The sequence below is a fragment of the Rutilus rutilus genome, assembly GCF_951802725.1.
Source record: "Rutilus rutilus genome assembly, chromosome: 9".
In the NCBI taxonomy this organism is placed as follows: domain Eukaryota; kingdom Metazoa; phylum Chordata; class Actinopteri; order Cypriniformes; family Leuciscidae; genus Rutilus; species Rutilus rutilus.
The window spans coordinates 21198119-21221453 of NC_140223.1; the positions used below are offsets into that span (position 1 = coordinate 21198119).

General features: G+C 36.6%; 1 protein-coding gene across 1 annotated transcript; it reads right to left on the reverse strand.

Moving 5' to 3' along the window:
* Positions 1–1296: 1296 nt before the first annotated feature.
* Positions 1297–22869, reverse strand: slc47a4 (solute carrier family 47 member 4). The gene is made up of 34 exons (XM_084419592.1): positions 22215–22869; positions 21902–22003; positions 21608–21676; positions 21169–21317; positions 20245–20287; positions 20063–20107; positions 19716–19813; positions 18841–18938; positions 18636–18749; positions 17670–17737; positions 16970–17078; positions 16796–16871; positions 16637–16706; positions 16197–16329; positions 15849–15943; positions 14983–15054; positions 14628–14905; positions 11648–11837; positions 11059–11160; positions 10863–10931; positions 7813–7961; positions 7648–7690; positions 7480–7524; positions 7284–7381; positions 7099–7196; positions 5541–5654; positions 5068–5135; positions 4857–4965; positions 4683–4758; positions 4446–4515; positions 2873–3005; positions 2661–2755; positions 2451–2549; positions 1297–1997 (listed from the first exon to the last, which is right to left on the reverse strand). The coding sequence occupies exons 1-34, from the start codon at positions 22353–22355 to the stop codon at positions 1695–1697; spliced, it is 3621 nt and encodes a 1206-aa protein (XP_084275718.1). The 5' UTR covers positions 22356–22869; the 3' UTR covers positions 1297–1694.
* Between the last annotated feature and the right edge of the window lie 466 nt (positions 22870–23335).

Genomic DNA, 23335 nt, shown 5'->3' on the forward strand with positions numbered 1-23335 from the left:
CCAGCAAAATTACTATAATATGTTAATCCTGATGGCCTATAGGTGCATCAAACATTTACATAGAACAAGTTAGCAACAAACAATATGACAACAAAGCTCTGGATGGACATATCAGCATGGATATATTTAAATATGTGTAGGCTTAGACAGGAGGCAGCATTTGTATTTTGGTTTTAAAATTAAAGATAAAAGTAGATTAAAAAAATAGTATATATAAGTGGTGCATCCTGTTAATGTGCAGCACACAACGACAATTAAATTTAAATGTAAAAATCAAAAACAGATATATAGTCATATGTCAATAGAAAAAAGCTTAAAGAACAATATTGCATTGATTGATAGCCTTAATAGAAAATGAAAAGATATACAGTATAATGGATGTCCAACCATATATAATAGATGACCTTAATCAGATGGAGCTAGTACATTTGATGGTTCACCAGTTATCTGTGAATATTTACTGTAACCTTTAAAAACTCATATGTGAGCAATTTCACATCACAAAAGGTTGCATGTTTTTTGTCTTACACCAAGTCTACAGCGGACACAAGCAGCGTCAAAAGCAAATAGAAACCATTATAATAAGTGATTCGGTCTACACTGGATGCAGTGCGACACGAGTCACCGACAATAAACGGTCGGCCTGTTTTGTTTCTGATGCACATTACTCCACATGGTTTTGCTACTTCAGACAACAATACAAATGGATTTGGAATGTTCGCTTTGACGTGTCCAATGTAGACAACCTTTTAGGGGTCATTCACACAGAAATCGTTATTGCTTTTGAAAGCGCGAGATGCAGGGCAGTGTAAAGGGCCATTCACAAAGAACACATTTTTGTATTCCACTGTGCTGCGTTTCTATTGTTCTTCTATACAAACTTGCAATAGGCAAACGTCTTTGACTGCAGTGCTCACATCTCACATCTTTTGCAGCGACTAGCGCATAACACAGTGTTTTTAAATATGCAGCGTTCAAGAGACCTTGCTTTTGTCCATCCCACTGCTCACTACACGCATGCAGTTTTTTTTTTTTCAAAGCAAAAACCTATTCTGTATGAATGGCCCCTAAATGGAAAACATTTTTTTTTTTTTACTTAACCGCTGCATTTTAGGCCTTTAGGAAACATCGCATGTTTACATAGAAAATAACTGAAAAGAAGCTTTTTTGCAGCTTGTGCATGACACAGCGAAAAATGTGGCGTTCAAGTTAAAATAAGACTTTTCATAAACACATCACTAGTCCTGTTTTTTTTTTTTTTTTTTTTTACTGCCTTGCAACACACATTCTGTGTGAACGGCCCCTCAAGCAGCATTTGCTTCAAGTTCCCACAGTTCCGCCATGTTTAATAATACAGCTTTCTGTATGTGACAGCGGCCTTGTAGAATATCTTCTTTTTAGCAGTATGTCTCCAGCAGACACCTGACTAGAAATGTCAACTGAAGAGATTATATGACTGTGTCACTGGGGAACAGACCTTTTTCCTGCTAAGCTGGTCGATTTTCTTACTATTCGGCCTAATGATGTGGACAAAGCAAATGCACTAAGGATAAAAAAATAAGATAATCTGTCTAGGTCACAATATAGAGGCTGAGACCACTGTAAAAATGCGTCTATTTTTCTAATTCAATTCAATTTCTCTCACAGCATACAGATATAAAATGTTCACAGTGAATCTACCTGAGGTCCTAGTTTCAAACAGTACTTGTTGAATAAATAGGAGTGGCTGTGGTAAAGTTTGAGACCAAAGTAAAATTTGCACCGGCACCATAAGACACATCAGGTAAAGGCACAATGAGATGGATGGCTATCCCTACAGCTAGGATGAGAAGAGCAGCGAGGGTGGTCAGACCCCTCCTGAGGATCAGCTGAGAGGTAGAGAGCAGAGCTGTGGGCTTTTCCTCCACGCGAGTCACGTTTGGCTCCTCATGTACCACAGTACTGTTGAGCCCCTCGTCCTGATCTTGAGAGCTCACAACCATGTATCCGTTCCCATTCTGATACAGTGAGACACAATTTCACCATTATAAGCGTTTTAACTGTGCCATGGGTGCCACATTTCATAGTTAAGCCAAAAATCATTTTACTCACCCTCATGTCATTCAAAACCGGTATGACTTTATGAAAATGGTTTCAGTGTTTTTTGTCAATACAATCAAAGTCAATGAGGTCCAATTATGTTTTGGACCCCATTGAGGTTCATTATCTGGACAAAAAACAGTTACATCATCAGAAGAAAGTCATTGTTATCATAGGAACAACATGAGGATGAGAAAGTGACAATTAAATTTTTTGGTGAACAATTTCTTTAAAAATACAAATGTACAAATCAATTAAATGCATTAATTTTAGCATGCTATTTTTGTAATTAATTGTGGTAAAAATGCATACTTTTTATTAATAGTTTTTACTGATTATATAAACTGAAAACTATAAAGACAACAACATACCTCTGTATTCAGGACCACCTGGTAGAAGCTGTTGCGATGATTCGAACAAAACTCAGGGGTCACTGCTCCATTTGCACTCTTTCCTGTACGCTCAATTGCCTTGTAAAGAGAAAAAAACTCTTTCAGTCACAGAAGTCAACAACTAATCACATGATCATGAGCAGTATAATTAGAAGAAAGGTCCAGTTTTAATAGGTCTGATATGCCTACCTCTTTGGTAATTTTCTTCCAGTCTAATTTGAAAATGGCCACAACAAAAAAAATTGCAAGCAAAAAGACCGCAATGAGGAGGCCCAGCCAAAAGCCTGAAAGAGCGGGAGAGAAATTGTATATATTAAAAGATTCCCTGATCATTTGTGTAATTAAACATCAGTAATTGTGACAGGAGTCAATATGATGCATTTAGTTGTAACAAGGCGAACCAGCAACTTGTAACTTGGCCGTGAACATCAGAACAATGCTCGATGGGAGTCCAATGCAGTAGTAGCCAAAAAGGTTAGCAATAGCAGCTATCTTCTGCTGCCCTGTGCCAATGAGAATGCCCATGCCAACACACTGAAATCAATGATGAAATGAAATAATGAAATAAAATACTTCAAAATACTACACTTGATTTAAAACACTAATGCATTTTTCAAGATAAATATAACGAGATATATATATATATATATATATATATATATATATATATATATATATATATATATATATATATATATATATATATATATATATATATAAAATAGTCCCTTTAAGGTAAGTCCACTCGATGGCCATTTTGGTGCTATAATGGCCACCCTATACGCTTGATATTTTAAAGACCCCATGTGGTGAAAATCAAGCTTTTAATGTTGTTTATATGTCTATGTGGTTTTTTTAATATGCTTTAAGACAAACCATGTGCAAATTCATAAGTCAACACCATTGCTGAGTATTTTCTCCTTAAAACTGCAGTGAACCAAAGACAGTCAAAGTTCAGGCGGGCTTTAGCATATCATTAACCGCTGTGAAGCAGGGGAGTCTCAAGAGAAGCTAGGTTATCCCAGTAAATTTTTCTGTTGGTATGAAAACTCGGGTACTTTTAGCAATATAGCGGGTGATTCATGTATATTACGATGTTATGATGAACTATGTGCCTTTCTCCACTGATGTTCTATGATGTTCAAAGCGTTTCTATGCTGATTGTTACAAGGCAGCTGTCTGACTCTGAGATGGCGAACGTAAACATGGTTTGTGCAACATTAGCAACACATTATTTGCTGTTTTATAACGTAAAGCAAAAGGCTAATCATATTAATTACCATTATGTGTCCGACATTGTAAAGAGCGATACCATTGTGCAGCGTTTACTACAGTAACTTAACTGAGTGGATCTCTGAGCTGGTGTGTGTGAGTGGAGGCGGGGCTAATTTGCATATTATATTGGATATAAATTATGCTCTATCCATATACTAAATGTATATGGAAATGTTTATGGTGATAAAGGAGTTTTAAGGGATAAAATGATTGACTACAGGGGGACTTTAAATCAGCAATATAATCTGACAACAGTTATTATCGTAAACTTTTTTTTGTTTCTTCGAAGCAAAACACACTTTAACTAAACTAAATTAAAATAAAATTTACCTTTGCATTAAGGGCAACATTTCTAATTTTTGTTTAGTTCAAATTGAAGTACAAAAATGGCTAAAACGAAATAGACTAAATCTAATAAATAAACGTTAATAAAAATATTAACTATATTATACTATACTATACTATATACTACTAAACTATAATAGTATATCAATGATATTAAAATAACACTGCAATAATGGTATCACAAGTTGTACTTTAGCTTAAATCTTGCTAAAAAGTTTCTGGAGACTTTTTTTTTTAAATAAAATGTATTGAGCGCTGAAATATCTCCCATTTATTTTTATATGGGTGGTCCGTCTCCTCCCCCTATATACTGTTTCTGGGAAAATGAGGAACAAAAGTTTGTGCAGAACTCACCAATACTCCATTAAAGAACTGAAGAGGGCAGTAGATGTTAAGTAGCTGAGACACAAGCTCTGCTATATTCCTAAACAAACATCACAATGGAAATTTGAAACACAGCTGTTGGTGACATTATTTCTGTTAAATCTTAATTTTTAATGATTAGACAAGCGCGTTTACAGATTTGTTCAAGTGTACTTATGCCAACAAACATTGTTTTACATGCTTGAAGTAATAAGGAAAGTGGCTTACTCATCCGAAGTGAATATGAAGCCAATGACGGTTTTTGTTGAGCCCAGCACTAAACCTTGAATGATTGCTATAACAGCTGGGGAACAAAATTAACATTTATAAGACATAAATTGGTACTTTATAAGTGTCATGACAAGCTTAGGAATGATTGATATCAAATTAAATGAGTTTTACCTGAACTGATGAGAGAAACCTTGCAGGTGACGATGGCAGCAGCTGTTTCCCCAGCGCCAAGTGCGTTTCCGACACGAACACATGCTGCTCCTTGCATTCCTAATGGGATCTGGAATATCAAGATGGAGATGATAAAAACAGCACAATCATGAAAAGGATAAAGGTGACTTTTATATGATAATATGAATATTCTCAGATGATCCAAACACACCATGTAGTTGATGTACGCCAGCATTATAACCACGTGTTGAGCAGCCAGGTCCACCTCACTCAGCATTCCTGATGCGATGAGGAGAGTCAGTGGGAATGGGATAATTCAGCGGAAAAGCAATCGTAAAATCAAACTGGTTAAATATACAAACATAAACATTTATTTTCTGTACTGTGAGTGTAATGGTGTTATTTCTGCATCATTGAGATTTTAGTAATTTTGTTGTGTTTTTGTAATTTTTTTCTTTATTTTTTATGTTTAGGCCTATATATTCTTTGATTAATGTTATTTCATTTTTTCTGTACATCTAGTTGAACTAAATAAGTAAGAAATGTTGCCTTGATAACTTGCTGAAATAAAATAAAAATTATTAATTTCTTTCAGTTAAGTTTTATTGTATTTTAAGCACAAGTGCTTAAAACAATGTTTTTATGGTTTTAGTTTTAGTAAACTATAAAAACCCTTGAATGTACCTGCCAGGAAGCCTCCAACTTCATAGATCCACCATTCAAAACAGGTCATCAGTGTACTGGGGATGGCCAGCTTCATGTAGGAACCCCATTCCTGCAGGGCCTCAGAAGACCACCCTGTTGGAAGAAAACAGTAAAGCCCTGTTTACACCTGGTATTTATGTTTTGATCGATTGGATCGGATATGTCAGAGGAAAAACACATGGAGACCAGCATTCAGAAGTAAATAGTCCTAAGCAAATGTAGCAACAGTAACTTCTTAATTGCAGAAGTAACAGGGTCATTTTTACAACAAGTAACAGTAGCATGACAAACTCTGTTTTAATGTCTCATATTTTGCGTCAACTTCGAGCAAGCTAAAAGAACAAACACGCTCTTCAAAATGCCGTTTAGGACGAACCGATTCACTAGAACAAATCTGAATTCATAATGCTTATGAAAGAGAGGACTGTTTACAGCAAATTGATTCACTACTAAAATAATTCGTTACGAAATTTACGAAATTGAATCAGACTTTACTTTTTGGCTACATTACATATGAGACTAGAGAGGGCCGTTTAGGATGAACCGATTCAGTAGAATAATTCAGACTTCTTAAGCACATGACAAAAAGCACTGTTTAGGACGAACCGATTCCATTAAAATGAACAGGACTAACTTCTTACTAAAATGAATCAGACTTCAAGAGAGGACAGTTCTCTCTCATATCCCCAATATCAGTGAACCAGTTCGGACTTGTCAGGCAAATGAACAGATAGCCTAAAAAACTACTTGTGTCCATGGATTTAAGTATTATAGGTATTTTTTTTATCGGAATGATTCTGCTGCTCATTGCTATGTTCTCTATACTCTATATACTAAGGATGCACCGATATGAAAATTTTGGCCAATACTGATAACCGATAATTCTTTATATTTGAAAACTGATAACCAAAATATTGGCCGATAATATATAAATATAAAGAGCCCGATTGCAAAAACAAAAGTCTCATCATTAAAAGCCATGTCCCAAGCATTATGTAGCCTGTATGACAGACTTGCCTGTAGGATATGTTGCTCTCAACTGTATTTTCTCTTTTGATTCTAATCATATTTCAAGAAATTCAAAACCATCATGGTGAACACTGTGCATCCGAAGTGTCTCAGCTGAAGGAAATAATCCTTTATTTATCTGCTTTAATATATTGGCCAACTTTTCTTATCCGGCCGATATGGTGGCCGATATATTGTACATCTCTATATACTCTTTCATAATTCATGACATAGTCTGTTTATTGTTTTGTGTAAATGTATCAAGTTTGAAGCTGATCGAGACAGTGAATTTGTTTATTCAAAAACAAATTTTGTTCCAGAGAAAGACTAAGATACAAATCTGAAACTTATTCGTTTAAGAAAAGTTTCCCTTAAGTAGTTTTATTTTGTTAGCATCTTGAGGTGTTTTTATTGAGTCTTTTTCCCCCCAAAAGTGCTTGACTAGATTAATTATAAGTTTTAAATATGAGTTGGTAGTTTGGCAAACTTAAGTTTCAAAGTAACTTCCCCAATATTGACAGACACTCACCTCCCCAAGTTTTCTCATGGAGCTTCTGCCAGCGAATGAAACAAAACAGGGCAAAACAATTAAAGACCTGAGCAAAGGTGTTTGCAGCAGCAGACCCACTGAAAGTACACAGAAAACAAATCTTATTAGAAAAAACCTGAAAAACACATGAAAAAAAACACAAAATATGGAAAATCTATACTCACTAAACTCCAAAATCCCACCAGTACAGCAGAAAGTAGCTCACTATCACATTGGCAACATTGGCAACTGCAGATGCATACATCTGAGGCTTGATCACTCCCTGTACAGTGGGTTCATGAGTATTACAACAACAACATACAAGAACTGAATGCAGTTATTAAGTTGTTGATTTCCTTAAAAGATCATTTTTTTGTGTACCTGGTTCTGAAGGTATGACAGTTGCAGCTGATACAGAAACATGGCCTGTAATATAGACACATGACAGACTCAACATGAGGATGAACAGCAATGTATACAATGAATTATTGGATTTGAGTTCAACTGGACTGGAAATGCAATCCATAATCATCCATTAGTGGACCTTACTGGAATTGCTGGCAAATATGCAACCACATAGAGCTGTGCAATCCTGAGAGAAAGAGAGAAGCTGTTAGTTTTCATTCTGACACCACAGACTGGTTTGTACTCTATTCAACAGTCAATGTCAATACAAATATGTTCAGTCAGTGAGCGATGAAGAGTGGCACTTACCTAGCCACCTCAGGGTCCTGTCCCAGATAGAGAAGGAGGGGCTGGGTGTTCACAAGCAAAGCCCAGCAGGGCAAACTGAAGAGCGTCAGAATTACAATGCCTCTCTGCAGTATTATGCCCACACGGAGAAGGTTCTTACTCCCAAATGTCTGAGGGCAAGATGTTAGACTGCCATAAGCTATCAGTTATTTTATTATACATGCGAGAACGGTCTGAGGGATATCAACCTAAAAAAAAAAAACTGTCATACAACCATAAATGTCATGAAAGTATCTTTATCTATCCCATAAAACCTGTTAATGTGAGTTGCAAGCTATTTATGACCATTTATGGCCATAATTTTATATGGAATGCAAGACGTCATTCAATTTTATGCTTGCAATAACAATCAAGAGTCAACTCATCCAGGATTGATTTGTATTCAAATGCCTCTGAAGTATTTCAGAGGCTTTAAAAATGTGAAACTAGAAAAAAATATGTAGTCCTTGTACTGCAGGTCCTTGTACTACAGGTGCATAGAGCCAATGGTATATTGAAGAAGGAACAAAAAGGGTGGCTGACCCCACACTGATCCACTCAAGACTGGAAAAGTCTACAAATATATATATATATATATATATATATATATATATATATATTTTTTTTTATAAATTGCATCGTGCAAAAAGTGCATGTGCGTTAAAAACAAATAGACACCATCAAGCAAACATTTCAGCACATTGCTATCTTCAGTGCTCAACATTCACCCTTTTTAAGCAGGTCAGCAATTAAGGACAATCAGCTGAATACAATTATCTCAGATAAACCTTAATTATCACAAGTAGAATTCCAAGCAAGTTCCATCTTGCACACATATAGCAGAATATTTCAGATATACAGCTTCAAAGTATGATATACAGACACAGCAAATATAACAAAAAAAAACAAAAACAAAAAAAAGGTAGTAATAATTATTATTATTTTACAAATAAACAAGAAAATTCAAGTTCTTCATTCATACCCTCAGGAAATAAAGATTTAAGTTCAAAGATCCAAAAAGCCTCCCTTTGCAATAATGTTCTCTCTATCTCCACCTCTTCTATGAGGTAGAATCCTCTCGATGCCCAGGAACTTCATGTCAGACAGAGAGTGGTTGGCAAACTTAAAATGACGAGAAATTGAAGATGTATCATCCTGTCTCCTAATGGCACTTGTGTGTTCAATCATTCTTGTGCGTAATGCACGTGTAGTTTTGCCAACATATAGTTGTGAACATGGACAAATGATAATGTAAATAACATATGTACTCTTACAAGTAATCAATTGTCTAATCTTATACGTTTTTAGTGTACGAGGATGTGTAAATGATTTACATTTAACATAGGAAGAACAATTGTGACATGGAAAACGTCATTTTCTTGATTTGCGCAATGATGATGAGGGTCTTCCGACCAAATTTATCACTGAAATGGCTGAAACTATTTCCTATTTGAAAATCAATATTATTTGCAGGTTGAGGGCACCGCTATGGGGGCCACTATGGCTCCTGATTATGCTAATTTATACTTGGGTTTTTTGGAGGGCCGATATGTTTTCAACAATAATCCTTTCTTGGACAACATTATTTTGTTTAAGAGATACATCGATGATTGCTTTGTCAATTCTATAGACACAGTCTCCTTCATGCTAATAGTGCTCACCCAATGCCCTTAAAACGTGGTTTACCTTATAGCCAATTTTTGAGACCTCACCGTATTTGTTCTGGGAGAGAGGATTTTGAGTCTAAAGCCCAGAGCTTGTACATGGACTTTAAATCACGGGGCTATCCTAACAAGTGGCTTGATACTGCACTTGATAAGGTTTCTATCTTAGAAAAACAGGAGGAGAGACATTTGACTATGAATAAAAGAAACAAGAATTTTTCATGCATTTTTAAATCCACATATAGTCCACTGAGTAATTATATTAAAACCATTATCAAGAATCATTGGCACATTATTATAAGGGATCCCCAGCTATTGAATGTATTTAGTGATCAACCACTTTTTGTCTCTTCCAGGAGCTCTAATTTGAGGGACAAGCTTGTTCATGCTGACACCTACATCTCTTCTCCAATTACTCTTGTCGATGCCCAAGGCAATTTTCCATGTCACAATTGTTCTTCCTATGTTAAATGTAAATCATTTACACATCCTCGTAAAACGTATAAGATTAGACAATTGATTACTTGTAAGAGTACATATGTTATTTACATTATCATTTGTCCATGTTCACAACTATATGTTGGCAAAACTACACGTGCATTACGCACAAGAATGATTGAACACACAAGTGTCATTAGGAGACAGGATGATACATCTTCAATTTCTCGTCATTTTAAGTTTGCCAACCACTCTCTGTCTGACATGAAGTTCCTGGGCATCGAGAGGATTCTACCTCATAGAAGGTAGAACCTCTACCTCATCTATCCTTTTTGGATCTTTGAAACTTTATTTCCTGAGGGTATGAATGAAGAACTTGAATTTTCTTGTTTTTTTGTAAAATAATAATAATTATTACTACCTTTTTTTTTTTTTTTTTTTTTTTTTTTTTTTTATATTTGCTGTGTCTGTATATCATCCTTTGAAGCTGTATATCTGAAATATTCTGCTATATGTGTGCAAGATGGAACTTGCTTGGAATTCTACTTGTGATAATTAAGGTTTATCTGAGATAATTGTATTCAGCTGATTGTCCTTAATTGCTGACCTGCTTAAAAAGGGTGAATGCTGTTTGCTAAGTGAGCACTGAAGATAGCAATGTGCTGAAACGTTTGCTTGATGGTGTCTATTTGGTTTTAACTCACATGCACTTTGCACTTTTTGCATGATGCAATTTATAAAATAAAAAAATGTTTTTGTAGACTTTTCCAGTCTTGAGTGGATCAGTGTGCGGTCAGCCACCCTTTTTGTTCAGAGGCTTTAAAAATAAAATATATTAAACAAGTGAATCTTAGTAGGCCTTTCATTGTCCATGCTTTTGGTTTATTATTTTATTACACAGTTGGAGTGCTATTTGTATGGAAAACACACCTGTGATACCAAAGTGTCGCATGCCAAAGCAAGTCCAAACCCCGTCGCTGCAGCTGTTACATTGATGGTCTGAAAAATAAATGTATCGGACACGTTGTGTGGGCTTGTGAATCATTGCTCTATAATATTGCACATCTCAATAACGTGGTACATAACACATATTTGCGAGCAGAAGTTTTGATTGAAGCAGACGTACAGCTGAGGCCATGGCGTAGCCCGCTAGCACAGTGTTCCCCAGACGTCCACAGAACATTGTCACCACAAAGAAAAGGAGGAAATTCAGGAACCGGCACACAAGCTAAGAATACAAACAAAGAAATATTTAGCACTAAACGGAGATGAAAGTCCTGGACTCACATGGACTACGGTTATTAAAGTCCACAGTCACATGGACGAAAAACAAAGCACCTATTTATCTGAAGATTCATGAGAATTTTAACTCATTATTTTTTAACAGATCGAGTCTGGAAATATACTGTAAAATCTGCTTAAAACATGATTTCCAAGCTATTTAAGACACATTTTTTTTTGGCTTATTTTTACACAGCATTTATTTTATACAGTATGCAAGATTTAACAATCGAGAATCAACTCATCCAGGATTAATTTGTATTCAACTGGACATGCATGAAGACATGATACAAAATGTACCCAAAACAAATCATGGTCTATTCAGGAATGGATCATTTCTATGTAAGCCACTGCATTTCTCTGCCAGCTCTTTCACTATTTAAACAGAACAAGCATAGCACATTATCATGAAGTGTATGTGACAGAATCCTCACCAGGGGTCCAGTCATGCGCAGGATGTGGTAGAGCTCTTCTCTGTATACCAGAGGGATGCAACGCCTTACAAAACCACAGCAAAACAGCTTGGCACTGGGCTCCATAGTCAAAGTGTCAGCTCTGGGACTCGAGACGTCCATGATCTTCTCAGTTGTGATCTTCGAAGCCACTGTAAGGGGCCTGGTTTTGCTTTATAGACTGTTAGGGGCCCTTACCGCTGTTCATTCTTCAGGTCCACATTCACAACCTTTGAAGGCTTACAGATTAACTGAGGTGAAGACAATGAGACGCTTTGATTTAATCCACAGGATGGGAGGAGAATGTTTGGCAAAGAGTTGCATTGTTTTACAAGATCAATCGGTTTAAAAAAAAAATCCAATTACAAGTTGATTAACAGCTGTATTTACAACACATTAAAGTAATCAGCATAATGATATTGAATATATCCAGTGCTGCTTTGAGTACTCTTGGTGTACTTACGGTAACTGTGTAACAGCAGAAGACTCCCAGCTCTACGTAACCCATGCCACAATTATATCTAGCTCTACCGCAACAAAGAAGTTACAACGCTCTTTTAAAAAAAAAAAACCCTGTTACGTATTACTAATTGTTACTTAACTTACTGTATCACAGCTTGGTGGAACATTTACTAGAGTAGTGTACTCTGGAGTATATGAAAACTGCACACAGGACTCTCTGACAGGATGCCCATGTCCCTGAATGAAAGAAACAGATGACCTATAGTTGTTTGAGGCTTGCAAAGGCAATATATTGAGCTTTTTCAGTATCAAACATTGAAATATTTTTCTTTCTTTCTTTTTTTTATTATTATGATAACGTACCATGTCACAAATCATCTCAAACTGGTTTCTTGAACATGACATTGAGTTCACTAAACTCAAATGGCCTCCAACAGTCACCAGATCTTAGTCCAATAGGAGGGATGTGGTGAAACGGGAGATTCACATCATGGATGTGCAGCCGACAAATTTGCAGTAACTGCGTGATGCTATCATGTCAATATGGACCAAAATCTCTGAGGAATGTTTCCAGCACCTTGTTGAATCTATGCCACGAAGTATTAAGGCAATTCTGAAGGCAAAAGGGGGTCCAACCCGGTACTAGCAAGGTGTTCCTAATAAAGTGAGTGTGTGTGTGTGTCCCCTACATTATGGGGACAAAATGTCCCTAAAAAGTTGGCAATATTCAAAATACTTGTAGGGACTTTTTTTTTTTTTTTATCCCCAAGAGGAAAACAGCTTATAAATCATACTAACTAAGTGATGTTTTTTTACAAATGTAAAAATGCAGCAAGTTTTGTGTGATGGGTAGGGTTAGTCAGTGTAAGGGGATAGCATATACAGTTTGTACAGTATAAAAATCATTGTGTCTATGGAAAGTCCCCATAAAACATGAAAACACAACATTTGTGTGTGAACTTTGCATAAAACTTTATTTTATTTGCCTTGTGCATACCATACACATTTTTGCATGCTAGCTCTCTTTTCTTTCTTTTTTCACATCCCCCTCCATTAACCAATATAAAATGATTCATTCAGCTGCTCTTTCAGTTTTCAAATTAGAACTACAAATATGACTTTAACATTTCAAAACCCCAGAATTGTTTATCATTACAACTTGCTTTCGACTGTCCTTTGCCGGTAATGTCACTGTAATTGTAGATCTATTTTGGTTTGTTTCTGCATACTTCTCACAGCCGCATGAACATTTACAAACAAATCAGTGAATCATCAATCAGGTTACATAAAATCAATTAATATCTAAACATGTGTTATGATGTATTGCATCATCATGTATACAGTATGTGATGATTTCAGGAAAAATGGTTACTTTTTTAAAGGACAGAAATAAACATTAACATCCTCCTCAGTGCCTCACACCAACCTTTGAACCACTGTGATGTTCAAAAAGCTGAACGTTCTGGCAAGATTTCAAGAAAAAGAATAAGAAAGAAGAGAGAGAAAAAAGAAAAATGTGTTGTAACAGCTGCACTGAATTTCTACAAAACTGGACTCATGAATTTTAATATTGTAAATATGTGATGAGTATTAAATTATACATTGCCAGAACAATCTCCGAGAACTTAATACTTATTCTTAAACATGCAAGTCATAAATTAAAAGTTTATTACAATGTTTCCTATCATCTGTCAAATAAAGTGCCCATGCACCAACCTGTCTCCTTTAATTTCTAGATGTGCTAGAGATGAATGAATATGAGAACATCTGTTTTATCATTTTCAGCTTTAATTAATTTTTTAATCAAAACAAATCAAATCAGGAATGCCTAATTCTACAAAATATGATTCAGAGACTGCTTTTGATCGAACATTCTGCAATTGTTAGCTCTTTCATTAAGTTTAAAAATAGATGTTAAAAGTGTTTGGCTTTGTATTTTGTATTTTTTTCTATCATTAGAAATCCCTGATTTTTACTAGGGATTGTGGCATTTTCCTTTCTCATTACTGCAGAACATGGCCAGCATGGGCAGGAATTGCTTCATTCAAAGTGACTGTAAATATGAGTTTCTGACCCATGAATCCCTGGGGAAAAGGTAATGGATTATGTCTTTCTTGTCGCTCCCGAACAATCTCAGTCAAACATGAGAGTCAAAAACATTAGTAATCGCTGCTACAGCCAGCCGGGAATAATAAAATGTAAATAAAATAAATTTCAAATAATGATCTTTAATTTCTACAAATCAAAAAAAGAAGAAAAGAGACAAATCTGCATGTTTTTAAACAGATATTTCAAAATATAGTTTTCTTATTCAGTGTTTGTCTTTCCAATTAAAATGTATATAATTTAATATGTAATATAATATAATATAATTTATTTATCATACATATAATTACTTTTTTAGGTATATGTAATGCTCCAACAATTATTTTTGTATTGGAAAATGTATAATTTTCTAGAAGTTGGGTAATAAAATGTAGCTCTACACTCTTGTTTTCAGATTGAGATTGAAGTTGAATGGATGAGAGTTGACGGTGTGGTGAAGTTTGATTCCAAAGTAGTATTTGACCTCAGAGCATAAGACACCTCAGGTAAAGGCACAATGAGATGGATGGCTATCCCTACAGCTAGGATGAGAAGAGCAGCGAGGGTGGTCAGACCCCTCCTGAGGATCAGCTGAGAGGTAGAGAGCAGAGCTGTGGGCTTTTCCTCCACGCGAGTCACGTCCGGCTCTCCATCCTGATCATTTGAGTTCACAGTCATGTACTCTTCCCCATTCTGAGAGCAGACAAGAAACAAGCTCAGTTTTCAGGAATGTTTTTTGTTACAGATATAGTAAAAGTCAATAGACATACCTCACTGTGCCTCGCAGTGAGACTATCAGGGTACGCTGTAGAGATTTTACCCTTTCCAGCTCGTTCCACTGCCTGAAATGTTATGTATGTAACTTTATATATAGTTATATAATTCAGATGAGAACTGAAATTAATTAAAGTCAGCATGAAATGGAAGATGTGATAGTCTTTTTCTTTCATATTGTGATGTATATCTGAGTGAAACGGCTTCTCGAACAAGGAAAAATGTAGGGCGGGACTTGATTTTGGCTCCTAAACTCTGCAATAGCCTTCCTGATAATATTCGGGGCTCAGACTCACTCTCCCAGTTTAAATCTAGATTAAAGACGCATCTCTTTAGCCTGAATCCAGCCTCTTATGAAGACTTCAGATGCCCAAACACCTGGACTTCAGATAATGCAAACTCAGTGTGTTCACTACTCGCAGATCCTCATGTGTGTGCACTAACTCGGATGGGTTAAATCCAGAGGACAAATTCTGAGTATGGGTTACTATACTTGGCCTTCATGTCACTTCACTTCCTTAAAAAAAAAACAACGTTTTAGTCATTTTTCTGCCAATGCAGTCTGGCTCCATTTTGATATATAAAAGCCATTTTTCATAATCCAATCTAATCCTAATGACAAAATCAAGTCCCATCTTACTTTTTCACTCAAAATTACGTCACATTATAAAAATACTGTAAAATGGACTGTGAAAGGCTTACAAAAACCTAAAATAGAAAGCACACCTAAGACTGATATATACAGTATACAAAGAGTTTAAATGGAGTCTGCAAATTTAGCCTAAGTAGAAGAAGAAGAATAGAAAAAAGAGGCATATTACGAGAGTGCTGCCTTGCAAGAGCTGTAATAAAGCAGGCCTACCTCTTTGGTCACTCTCTCCCAGTTGAGTCTAAAAATGACTGCAATGAAAAAACTGGACTGCACGCATACACAAATTAGAAGTCCCAGCCAAAAGCCTGTGAAAGCAAGAGAGGACATTGCTCTAGGACAGCTGTTATCTCATTACAGAAATTTTTTAATGAATGCTGTTCTCTGTGCTCGAGACATATTAATGCAATTCTGCAGGGACCCGTGCTGGGTCCACTCATGTTCTCTACGTGCTTCAACCCCATGAAATTATGATTTATAAAGCAGATGCTAACATGGTAGAGAAGAAGACAATTTAAACTGTTAATAAGATCATAGAATGAAAAAATGAAGGAAACAAACCAACAACGTCTAATTTTGCAGCAAACATGAGAGAGATGCCAAGTGGAAGTCCAATGCAGTAATACCCAAAGAAATTAGCTACGGCTGCAATCTTCTGCTGCCCTGATCCCAACAGAATACCCATGCAGACACACTTGAAGAGAGAGTAAAATAATACATTTAGACATTTACAGACTTCATCTAAAGGGACTGTGCATTTAAGCAATACATTTTATTAGTTTGTGTTCTTCCAGTTGAGCTAAACAAATACTGAAATGATCATGCTGCAAAAAATAGTTTCTAAAAAAAGTATCTAAAAAAATATAGACACAGATAATATAATATATGCATACACACACACACACATATATATATTGCAGTTCATTTGGAAAACACAGCCATCTAAAACCAGAAATAAAAGAAATTCCTCAGAAAAAGTAAGAGCAATGCAAAGTACTCACAACAAGACCATCAAAGAACTGAAGCACGCAGTAGACGTTCATGATTTTGGAGACAAGCGCCACAATACGCCTACAAAATAAGACACAATCTTCAGTACAGTACTGTCTACCTATCTTTCTGATAAAGAAAATCAGTCTCATTTGGAAAAAAATACTTACTCGTCTGATGTAAATAAGAAACCAATGACGTTTTTTGTTGACGCTAGCACAAGACCTTGCAAAACAGCCAAGACAGCTGCATCCAGATGATAAAGGAAAAGAAAAAAGACGTGTCAAACCTGAGCAGACACTGAAAGATGAATGTGTCTCAAAGGAATATGGCTGTGTTTAAACCTGTGCAGGTCAGCGAGACCCTGCTGGTGCGGATCGCTCCGGCCATATCTCCAGCTCCAAGTGCATTGCCAACATGTACACATGCGGCACCTTGAATCCCTAATGGAAACTGACATCCCAGTAAAACATGTTAAGAATATAAACTACCGTTCCAAAGTTTGGGGTCAGGACGGTATTTTTTTTCATTGTTTTGACAGATTTAACTGTTTTCTATTTCAATATATTTTCAAATGTAATTTATTCCTGTGAAGCTGAATTTTCAGCATTATCACTCCAGTCTTCAGTGGAACATGATCCTTCAGAAATCATTCTCATGCTGATTTGCTGCTCAAGAAACGTTTCTTATTATAATCAATGTTGAAAACAGTTATGGTTCTTTGAAAACATGCAGTTATGGTTCTTTAATGAATAGAAACAGAAACAGAAATCTTTTGTCACTTTTGATCAATTTTAATATAAAAGTGCAATAAAAAAATAAAAAAATCTTATTGACCCCAAACTTTTGAACAATCATATATGTGTAAAGCTAGTTCATAATTTATTAGTTCTCTATTCTCTATGATTCTTTATAGCCTATACTTGTTTGTCTGGTTATGTGAAACAAAGTAAATCATTGTTTGATAAGTAGTGGGAGAAGAGAAGCATGTGCCATGTTCCTTCTGGAACTTAATAATTAGGGGAATATTGGGACTAAAATTACCATGTAGTTGATAAAAGCCAGCATAATGACTGCATGTTGAGCTGCAAGATCCAACTCTCCCAGCATCCCTAAAGGAGACGGACATATGGGAATGAGTTTGACGGTATTATAATGTTGCATTTGGTTTCTCTTTCTTGTTAAAGCTTTTACACAAGCCTTTTCTATTTTCATGTAGCAATCATGAGTGAAAAATAAGGCTAAAATTAAAACGCAGTGTCTATTTGCACTTAGTGTAACTAGTCTGTCCTGTTGGCAAAGGCAATTTACACTAACTCCACCCACCAAGATCTGGTTGGGTCACACTGCTGAACACTTAACAGTGGCGTAGGCCATAGGGAGTATGGTGCCTGAAAGTAACTATTGACATGTTCTTCCCGAGTTCGAATCCGCCTTTTGCCGAACTTGCTCTTCTCCCTTTTCCCATCTCATATCAGATTGGAAAGGCATTTGTTTTTAATAAAAATGAAGAAAATATGTGAAAAGTGGAAATAAAGTGCCTAACGACTCCTTAATAATACAGTATTTATCAGTTAGGATTAGGGGTGAGTGTAGGGATGGCTTTTTTGTCCCGATAAGGCGGCATCCATTTAATAATTTTAATAAATATAGTCATTTACACACTCTTTGTTATTACTGCATCCTGTTAATGTACAACAATACTGAGGTGCAAATATCTGCCACTATTTATCAGTAAATAGCATCAAACAACTATTTGCACCTATTACAAAGAACTGCTAGTTTTATATCGTGTAAATAGAATAAATTTTCACTTAGTGCAAATAGCTGCTGCCAAAATTAATAACCTGAATTTTACCTAAGCACCACATCTAAACAAACATTGTAACTGGAGGACATTCTTCATGACTAGGCCTAATAAAATGCATAATTCTATTACATTTTACAGGCAGCGTTTTCTGTATGTAAGCACAAAGGATTTGTTTTTGACTTTAGTCCTTAGCAAATTACCTGCTAAGAACCCTCCGGCCTCATAAATCCACCACTCGAAGCAGAGCATCATGGTACTGGGGATGGCCAGTTTCATATATCCATCCCACTCCTGCAGTGAGTCACATGACCAGCCTGTGGTGGGCAGAGAAAGATACTTCAGACACAGATGGAGTGGTATTTTATGCATTTATTAAAACATTGTTTAACTAGCTAGTTAGCTCACCTCCCCATGTTTGAATGTGGAGCTTCTTCCAGCGAATATATAAATAGAGGAAAAGACAAATATAGATCTGAGATATGGTATTGGCAGCAGCAGATCCGCTGAAATACAAATACCAGAAAAATGCATGACTTTAAAACTGGTACGGTAGTTCTATATCATTGTATGGATGGACATATAAGCAATATCAAATGAAAACTGTCAGGGCACGAATATAATGGATGGATTGCGTGTGATAGTTTTTATACATTTTAATTTGACACTTTAGACACATTATGGTGAGTTACTGGGTGTATTTTTGCTCAGCCAAAGAAAATAATCCCAAACAAAGCCACAGCAGAATGTATCCAAACAACACACAATGGCATTTCAATTCGTTCCTAAATTATCAGTGTTTTGAACAGATCGGTTTAGTGAATGATACAATGAATGAATCTCTCATCAGTGTTGATGATGGCCCACGTCGTTTCACTGCCATACACAAATCCTCCCCAAGGCCTCATGGGATAAAGTGTCCATCAGATGGGCACGTCAGAATCTCATTCGGATACTTTTCGCCTACTGTTTATTGAATATTGTAAATTTGGACATACACTGTTTTTCACCTACTATATATAATAGGAAAAAATGTGATTTCGGATTCAGACAGTCACTTGATTTGTTGTTGAATGAATCCGTTTGTTTGAATCGGTTGAATGAATCCCTCAAACAGGCGGAGGGCAGTGAAAACTCCCTGTAGCCTACTGCAGGACTAAATATTAGGGAACTGCGCTTGAACGGTCAATTTCGAGCACTGTAACTATAACTGTTGCATGATTAACTAACACGATACATATTGTGTGTAAATGAGAGACAGGGATGACAGCCCCTCGACTTACTATAACCCAAGGTTCAACCAGTTGAGAAGGATGTAGTTTGTCACCACATTAGCAATGTTGGCTGCAATGGCTGCATACATCTGAGGCAGAATCACACCCTACAGGCCCAAAACAGCCACTGTTAAAGCATCCTTTGGATTTACAGTCACTGCTGTGACATTACATTGACTGACAAATATGAAGCTACATTTACAGATCATATAGCAAGAAGATCTTTGCCAGTAAAGATCACAGTTGGAGGCTGACTTTGATAGATAAGATACTCTACAGGTTCTAAGATCTTGCATGCAACATTGCTTTTGAAGGTGCTTATCTATACTTCTAACTGCCAAAAGAAGATTGCATACCTGGTTCTGGAGATAGGCTACTTGCAGTTGATGCAAAAACATAGCCTGTGTGAAGAAAGAGAGAAAGGGAAACACTGCTGGTTGGAGTTGGGGTGTATATGTGTACCATATTTCAAGATATAGAATGTAAATTATATGACTGTGCTGGCAAGAGGAAAATTATGCAATTTTTTATGACTCACTGGGACTGCTGGCAGGTAACAGACCACATAGAGTTGAGCTATCCTGAAAAGGGACACATTTGTAACTGTGATATAGTATAGAGGACAAGACACCATGAATAATTTTAAAAAGAACACTGTGAATTATCACACAGCAGAATAAATCTGCTGCACACTGTCATTTCCACCCTGGCCTGCATCTAAATTGAGTATTAGAATATGTGTCTGTGCACATTAAAACGCCTCATTTAACAATATTGTCAACATTTATTTAGGAAAGGAAGTCGCAAAATATGTTTGCTAGAGATAGGGAGGATTGTCATTCTAAGACGCTATCTTGTTTGCGCAAAACCTTGGGGATCTGTAACTTTAAACTAGCATGCATAAATATTGTTTGTTTTTTGGTTCTAGTCAAAAGGATTTATTCATTCTAAATGGTAAACAAGAAGTCATTCAGCACATACTTTTATCAACCTAGAGTTAGGCTGACGACTCGCTTGCAGTTTGATCCTGGTTTAGTTGCAGTTTAAGCCACCACACCATAACATTTTATCTGTTTTTTTTTTCTCATCCAGTAAAACTATCTAAACATCTATAAAAACAAGATTTTCTGAAAAATTTCATAAAATATGTTTTTGAGAATACATCTCGTCTTGAAGATTTATTCTTGCTTTTAGCAGAAACATCAAAAGATTTTGTTAGAGTTAAGATAAAGCACTATGTGTATATACTATGTATACCATTAGTAATTTATTGGTTATACTTTCGGTAGGGTTGTTAGTGGACGATTAAAATAAAGTGTGAGCAGATATTAAGCAGACTGTCTACTAATACTTTAATGAGAGTTAATTGGCATGTAGGTGCAACGTTACTTATAGTCAACACAATGTCTAAAGGGGACCATCAAAATAAAAGTGTTACCAATTTTTTTGTTTATTGAATCACCTGGCCACCTCTGGGTCTTGACCCAGCAGAAGAAGGATGGGTTGTGTGTTGATGAGCAGAGCCCAACAGGGCAAACAGAAGAGCAGGAGGATCAGGACACTTCTCTGCAAGATGATGCCAACACGGCACAGGTTCTTCCCACCAAAGGTCTGAGAAGAACATAAGGCCAAATCTCAGGCATGGCACTTTAAACTGATACTGTATTCCTGAAATGTCTCATGTGGTCCCAAATTCTGAATTTCAGTAGAACCTTATTCTGTATTTCATTGCAGGAGTTCCAGTGGGGTACAAAAATTCTTATTTTGCATTTTCCTAATTTAATACACATCTGACCGTCTGTACAAAATAATAAATAAATACATTTTCTAGAGGTTTTTGAATCCTCTTCAGTGTGGTCTGAGACTTTTGGACCCCACTGCATCCACACACATTTTCATACCTGAGAGATAAGTGTGTCAGCTGCCAGCGCAAGACCTCCACCTGTAGCTGCAGTTGTAATGTTTATCGTCTGATAAATCAGAATAACAAGCATCAGCTACTTCTCAGCCATGCTCTCAACTACTTCAGTACACTAGCTTCAAAACCAAGGGCTTATGATATGTCAAACCCCTGATGGCTGAACTTTACGACACTGTGCCAACATTTGCATTTCATACACCATTGTTTCTTTTACCACAAAGCAAACAGGTTGCAGCACTCAAGAGGAATAATAAGCAGACTGAAACAAACTCACAGCTGAAGCCATTCCATAACCAGCCAGCTCACTGTTTCCCAGGCGACCGCAAAACATTGTTATGACAAACGGCAGGAGATAATTGAGAATGCGCGATGCAACCTGGAATGACAACCTGAGAATTGTCAGTGAATGAGAAGTGTGCGAGAGCACTAAGCCATTTAAGGAAATAATGACAGTTCTTTGCAGATTCATTCCTTGCCACATGAGGTGAAAGTTTCTGTTATGTTAATATGAATATGTGAATATTTTATCCTTATAGTTATGTGCATATATTAGTGTATAAGTGAGAAAAAAGAAGCCGAGTTCATACCAGGGGTCCGGTCATGCGCAGGATGTTGTAGAGCTCCTGTCTATATACCAGAGGGATGCAACGTCTCACGGATCTACAGCAAAAAAGCCTGGAACTAGGCTCCATTGACGAAGCTTCAGTCCCGGGACTTGAAACATCCATGATCTTCTTCGACCTGATCTGCAGTGAGGCCAGAGACACAACAGGGAACGATCCTGCTGCTGCAGCTGTGTTGCTCACAGGTCAATGTGGCAAAGTTTCACCATCTTAAAAGCTTACTGATTAGATGAAGCCACTTTCAATACTGTGAGCTGATGTGTTAAACTTTGCAGTTAGATGACCTGAAGACAATTCCCATTTCTTGAGAATTTGAGGAATATGTTCAGCATGTGCTATTACAGTCAGGACTTTTATTAGATGACACAGATTAAGATATGATTAACAATATATTCATATTTATTTGTACCATTTTAATGCTAAATGCTTTAAAAGTGCTAAACGATTCGTTAATGGAATCATAAGCAACCGGAATGGTTCCAGATTTCTATCCCTATTACGTCAATGTGATTCTAAACCCATATGAACTAACATGAGGCCAATGATTGGAGTTCACAGCATGAACTGCATACAAGAGGGGGAAACCGTGCTTTAATTATAGGCGTATATGGACGATGCAGTTGTTAGAATTCAGAATTTATTGTCCTTTTATAAAAAGCTGGTTTTCAACAAAGGGCCACCGTGATAGTTTTCTGACAAGGAAATATAGGCCTATAACAGATAGCGCAAAATCATTTAGGGAATGTTTGATATTGATTTGCTTGACCTTACAGCTGAAAACCTGTCACAGTGTCTGGTTTGTGTTTTCTCTGGGTGTCCACTAGAGGTCCTCTTCCCCGCGGTGTCATTCACATTAGGAACTGCATTCCCCACAATCCTTGTCTGCACTCATCACTGTTCATTGCACCCAGCTGTTCCCCATCATGATTGTTAGTTTCTGTGTGTATAAATCATAGACTGTAAAAAAATATGGACATAGTGTCCGTGACGTCACCCGTAGGTTTCTGAAGAGCATTTTTGAAGCCTAAAGTGGGCGGAGCTGGCCGTCGCCATCTTGGCCTGGCGTCACTCCCGGATTACAGAAA